General features: G+C 36.4%; 1 protein-coding gene across 1 annotated transcript; it reads left to right on the top strand.

Moving 5' to 3' along the window:
• On the top strand, nucleotides 387–3,342 carry LOC109838587. Its single transcript, XM_020407020.1, has 5 exons — nucleotides 387–474; nucleotides 589–827; nucleotides 903–1,121; nucleotides 2,709–3,185; nucleotides 3,262–3,342. The coding sequence occupies exons 1-5, from the start codon at nucleotides 387–389 to the stop codon at nucleotides 3,340–3,342; spliced, it is 1,104 nt and encodes a 367-aa protein (XP_020262609.1).

Here is a 6,544-nt window from a genome sequence, read left to right as displayed (position 1 = left end):
ATAATTATCGCTGACGGTTAGCCCGTCAGCGTTGTTGTCTACAGCGACGACGAACTGTCGTCAGTGATGACTATCACTGACGGGTTTCCCGTCAGCGATATTGAAACATCGCTGACGGGAAACCCGTCAGCGATGTTTCAATATCGCTGACGGCATTCACCGTCAACACTATTGCCGTTAGTAATAAACATTACTGACGGCCCCCCGTCAGCGATGTTTCTTTCCTGACGGGACTATCGCTGACGGCTTATTCTTGACGGGAAGCCGTCAAGGATATACATTACTGACGGGTTTTTAGGCATTCTTGACGGGAATGCCCGTCAACGATACCTAGTTTTCCACTAGTGAAAGAACCTAAAACTAATGTTACCCAAAACGAAAAATACATGCTTGCGAAAAAAAGATTAGATGAATGGGCCCCACAGATTGATGAGATTTTGTCTGATGCAAAAAATGAAATCAGACAAAGATTTGGTGAGTTTGATTAAAAACTTGATCAATTCTGAGTCTATTAATAAAAAAACATAATCAATTCTAAGAGCTTAAGATTGATTAAATAAAAGTGTTGATATATCTTTTTTTTTGTAGGAGAAAAACTTTACCAGAAAAAAGGACGCCAAGGAAGTGACTTCAAAAAAAAGTTACCGCCGGATGGTTTTCGAGCAATTGTGAGATGGGGACATAATGGGATTCCAACCGGACAGTGGGCTAATAACTTCAGCTCATACCTTGGATGTTTGATACGGAGGAGTGATAATGTGAATCCCTATTACGAGGCTTGGGAGCAGCCATTTCATGTCCTGGAGAGTATATATCGAGATTGTTGGGTAAATTCTTATATTTAGCACAATTATTTTTCAATTCTGTCAATTGTCCATGCTTAACTATATTTTATTTTTTAGAGATATTTCAACATCGAAGACAATCCCGTAGGGTGGGAATTTTTATTTGGATACCAGGGAAAGTTCAAGCATTCTCTTCGGGAGTGGAGACATGAGATAAAGAAGAAATGCTTTGATTGTTTCACTCACAACTGGGAGAGGATATACAAGCGAGATAAGAGGGTTGAGCCTGAGCACTTAGCTGCACTTATAATATTGTGGGGCCAAGAGGAGCACCAGGTAAATATGTATAGTAGTTAATTATCATCAAGTTATTTATCTGAAACTAGTGATATATTCCATTGTATATTATACCATGCACTAAAATTCTCTTTGTTCATGTTGAAGGAAAAATGTAGGAGAAATAAACTTAATCGATGGAAAAAAGATTATGATCATCATACGGGGACTACTTCATTTGCCCAGATTGAGGATCAATTTTGTAGGACAACGGTATAAAGTCTTTTAATAATCATTGTATATTCTCTCTGCTTCTTAGAATATTTAATAAATAAAACTAATAAGTATATTTTTAAATCTCAGAACGCTCCCTTTATCCCACTACCAGAACTGCACAGGAGAACGATGGTTCAATTTAAGAAGGGGTACGATGACGATGAGACTAAGAAACAAAAGCTAGAATTGGCCAAGAAAATGCAGGTTAACTAATTATCTTAGCTCTTATTAGCCTGTTATCATGTAGTGTTTCTATTGTTTGTACTCTTCTTTTGGTCATCTTATTAGCCGAGTTACTATGACCCATTCGTATGAGGGGCTTGCTTGTTAGGATATAAAAAGCTGTTTATTTTCATTTTTGCACTAGAGGATGAAGTAGAAACTGCTATAAGATATTGATTTGTATAAATCTAAGTTTAGATAATGTCAAGCATTTTCTCAAGTTGAAGAGCAAAGTCATGTCCCTTTTGCAAAGTCTTAAAACTGTATGATAGGCCAAAAAAGTAGCAGTCATGTAATCATTATATGTTCTATATAATTATTTATTAGAGATAATAGCTTCAACTCTTGAATGCATGTAGATGTGTATGTATGCATCTATATGAAATCTCTGTTTATTATAAGAATTAAACACACTGACACACATATGCATACATACGCACACATCACACACACACATCACACACACACATATGCATACATGTGTATAAGTATGTAAGTGTGTGTGCATTCTAAAATCATGTATTCAAATAACAGTTTGCATTCTAAAATCATGTAAGTGTGTGTGCATTCTCCACCGTAGCCTTTTTATTCTTTCATCACATTTGTCATCTCTTTTTGCATGTTTTAATGATTTCATGCTTGATCTTTTGATGACAATGACTATTAGCAAAGATTCGGTATTAATACCTCGTTATTATGAAGAAAAAAAAACTGCTCCCAACTAAATTTAATGGCTAAATTATCGAATTGGTATATAATTATTAGATGATATACCAAAAAAAACACAATGTGCTTTTAATGCGCTTATCAGACTCTTAAGAGAGTATTGCATATTTACTTTCAGATAGCTATAAATATGAGGGGCTTGCTTGTTAGGATATAACAATGCATAAGAAATAACATACTGTAACATGATTGATCTACTTGGTTTTATTCTCGAAAACCTTTGAATTGCTAATGACAAAACTTTTCCTATCACCTTACAAGCCAAAGCACCCTTCAACTATTTATTAGCACTTAACACCCTTCTTCACATGTACTTTTATGTTGCACAAAACACCCTTCACATGTACTTTTATTTTACTTGTTCAGGTAAATATCTTTTATTTTTGAAAGGCTAATTCTTAAATTTATTTTTTGGACTTCTAGGAAGCTCTGGAAAACACGTATTCTGAGGTTGTTGCACAGAGCCAAGAGCCCCTGACTAGAGAGCAGAATTATAATGTGAGCCATCTAGTTTGTGGACTTCCTAAAAAAGGGAGGACCAGGTGGATGGGAGTTGGAGCTCAGAGGGTGTCTACACAATTCCAGCCTCCGCCGATTTCCACACCCTCGACTATGCCATCGGGGCCCTCTTACATGCCGCAGGAGGATTGCACTCAGCAGGCGATGCAGCTTGTTTCCTCTGTGATGAGTATGTTAGATGGTCAGATTCCCGAGGAGATGTGGGAGGATATTCAAGAGGAGCTTATGCGAGTGATCCAGCCTACTGCTACTTTTGCGATGGTTTCTAGGAAAATAATGAAATCTTGTAGAAGGCGGGTTCCTACTCGGGTGCAAAGCCAGATTATGAACTTCTTGGCCACTCAAAAGGCATTTACTGGTAGTGGAGAGAGTAGCAGACAGGTATACTTATTATATTTGTAAAACATGATTACACACAATATTATGTGATTCTAAATTTAAATTATTTTGTTGTTAGATTGGAGATGATACTATTGGGAGCACGAGTCGTAGGGATGGATCCGCCAGTGGCAACACGGACGATGACATGGATTTATAATACTCGTGTTTGTATATTGTGGACATCTTTATAGTTGAGATTATGATACTCGTGTTTGTATATTGTGGATTTAGAACTTATGATATGTGTGTATTGTTTGTTGTGAAAATTATTATTGTGGATTTGGAACTTATCGTGAAAAGTGAATGTATATATTTCGATTGTTTGTGAAAATTGATTGGATGAGAGGTTTAATTGGGAAAATTTGGATTGTATTCATTACGAGATGTTTTGGAATGCGTGTGAAATGTCGTTTGGAGATTTGTATGTACAGGGAATATATATATGTACAGGGAACTGAGTATATATCACCAGATTTTTTTTAGCTGCTGATACTTATCGCTGACGGGCTTCCCGTCAGCGATAGGTATCGCTGACGGGAAGCCCGTCAGCGATGTACATAACATAGCTGACGAGTTCCCCGTCAGCGATACTTATCGCTGACGGGAAGCCCGTCAGCGATATTACAAACATCGCTGACGGGTCCCCGTCAGCGATAAGTATCGCTGACGGGGATCCCCGTCAGCGATGGAGAAACATCGCTGACGGGTCCCCGTCAGCGATAAGTATCGCTGACGGGAATCCCGTCAGCGATGTTTCTCTAGACGGCCCCCCGTCAGCGATAGTCCTTTCCTGATGGGACTATCGCTGACGGCGTATCCTTGACGGGACGCCGTCAGCGATACTTATCGCTGACGGGAATTGGGGCATCGCTGACGGGAATGCCCGTCAGCGATACATGATTTTCCACTAGTGGTTTTAGTCAGAAAAATCTTTTGTTGTCACTAAGTGATTAAGCAAGAGTCTCATACTCAGTGTACATGCCAAACTATTTGACATGAAAAGGATACCACATTAATTGTGACAATCTAACCCATCCAGACGTTGTGTCCAATACAAACATGTCCTCGACTGGTCTTAGAACATATTCAAGAACTTCAAATTTGAAAAAAATAATTAAGCGAGTCTAACGTAATCACAATTTAAAAGCACTATATTTCAAAACAAATTAAAAGAGATTAAAAACAAGTATCTTAGAGGTTAGGACAAAATTTGGTTTATTGGTCAAAAGTTTATTGGCTGAAAAAGAATCAAATCGTGTATTTGAATAAATTTCTAGAAAATACTTACTCTTTAAGAAAACGATTGGATTTATGAAAATAAAATGGTTATATAAGGAAGGGCCCCTTTTTTTACTTATAATATTCTATGTAAATCCATTTAAAGTAAATCAAACCCATTATTTTGATTTAATAACCTATAAATTTCATAATAATCAATAGTTTTACATAAATTGTACTACACTATCATGTGTCTATAGGACTTACAGAGAACATTATAGAAATTTATATAAGAAACTTATACCAATAATACCAGTCTTTTGTGCATGGACAAAACCAATAGTTGTATAGGAAAAAGAAACAAAGGGACTACAAAATTGGACCCAATCTTTAATTTATTTACAACTCTTGCCATCAATCTATTTACAGCTCTTGCCATCAAACTTTTTTTAAGTGAACAAAAGTCTTTTGGCTTATGTATGACTCGTTTCTCTCTCACAACTAATGACCCAATATAAAGATTAATGAAAAAACTAGAAGTGCAATCAAATCATTATAGTCATTAAGTCGAATTACCTATAGATGTATGTTTAGGGGAAAATAGATTTGGTTGTTTGTTTTTCAGTCATGCAAGAACAAGACTAAGACAACAAATAGAAATTTCAGATCAGACACTTACAAGAATTTTCGAGTGAAAGAATCATAAGGAAAGTAAGATTAAAATAAGGGAAGAGTAAACAACACCAAGCAGGGAAGAAATGAACACTTGCCTGCAATTTGATCCAATTAAGATCAAATCCCTATAGACGAATTTCCTTGATCAAATCCCTATAGACGAATTTCCTTTTCTTTCCATCGTGCTGCTGAGCCAAAAAAAACTTTTGTTCTCATCTTTTTTTACCAGATGAATAAATAACGAAAAGAATAGAGCGATTTGAGGAGGTAGTGCAAATAGGGAGAGAAACAAGAAAGTTGTTGGGATTAATTTCTTAAGAATAGGGATGTTTGGTTAAGAGGTTAGGCCCCGTTTGGCAAAGGGTTAATGAAGAGGGGTTAAAGAGAAGAATTAATATACTTAGCCCATTTGATAATCCGAATGACTAAATTATTAACCTGTTAAATAAGTTTTATTTTAGCCCTTATGATCAGTTTTAGTGTTTGGGAATAACAATGATTTTGACTATTTTCTTTATAATTAGAAGGGTTAACTCTTATTCCATCTAAATAGGAGTATTAGTAAACCCCTCATTTTGAGGGGTTAACTCATTTTAACCCCTCTAGAGGGGTTAACTTAACCCTTCTATATTTTTTATGTTTGGCAAATTATGGAGGGTTAACTCACTTTAACCCTTATATAGATTTATTGTGTTTGGCAGGTTAAGAAGGGGTTAAGTCTCCTTAATCCCTCTCTTAACCCTTTGCCAAACGGTACCTTAAGGATTTAAAATGTACAGATCTTTGTCTGAAATTAAATTCATGACATAATATGTGTCTTTGACGTTTCGGCCTTAATTAATTAACATGACAAATATGTGAAAGAAACATTTTATCCCTAATAATGTTTGCGGACCTTAAGGTAACATCATCTAAGAAAAGAATGAGAAAATTTAGATGTGAGTCCAAAGGAAATAAAACAATTTTTCGATAATAGGCCCAAAACCAACATTGGGAAGAAGGATGTCCAGAAATAAATAGAAGTTTATAGGTCAAGTTTTCAAAACGACATAAAGCATCTATGGACCAAATACGGATTGAAAACATACAAGGTAAATCCAACAGTGGTTGCTACATACGCTGCATGAGGTGACTTCTTTGGCTCGAGGTCACTCTCTTATCTTATCACTTATCTTATATTTCCCTGCTCAAGCTCAAACACTGACTTGATTATCGGAGGAACAAGAACCCAACTCTAGCCTCTCATGAGTTTTCATGTGCAGAAGAGAATTGCAGGCTCCGCCATCAGTCATCTGAGGGAGGAGAGAACGTAAGGCTCCAGAACTGGACATCTGAAAAAGCTTGAGGACCCTAACCCAACACTAATCCCTAACTAAACCCTATGTTCGATAATTGGTATCAACAAATCCAAAAATGGGATTGTAGAATAAACTCAACAAAATGGCAAAATGAAATCTCCTAACTTA

The sequence above is a fragment of the Asparagus officinalis genome, chromosome 4 (genome assembly GCF_001876935.1).
Source record: "Asparagus officinalis chromosome 4, Aspof.V1, whole genome shotgun sequence".
Taxonomy (NCBI): Eukaryota; Viridiplantae; Streptophyta; class Magnoliopsida; order Asparagales; family Asparagaceae; genus Asparagus; species Asparagus officinalis.
This window is presented reverse-complemented; position numbering and strand designations above follow the sequence as displayed.

Bases quoted from the DNA above. Each gene is read 5' to 3' on its own strand.
- LOC109838587 (XM_020407020.1), top strand. From the start codon at position 387: ATGCTTGCGAAAAAAAGATTAGATGAATGGGCCCCACAGATTGATGAG. The intron at 475-588 runs GTGAGTTTGATT...TTTTTTTTGTAG, and splicing joins TGAAATCAGACAAAGATTTG to GAGAAAAACTTTACCAGAAA. The intron at 3,186-3,261 runs GTATACTTATTA...TTTTGTTGTTAG, and splicing joins GTGGAGAGAGTAGCAGACAG to ATTGGAGATGATACTATTGG.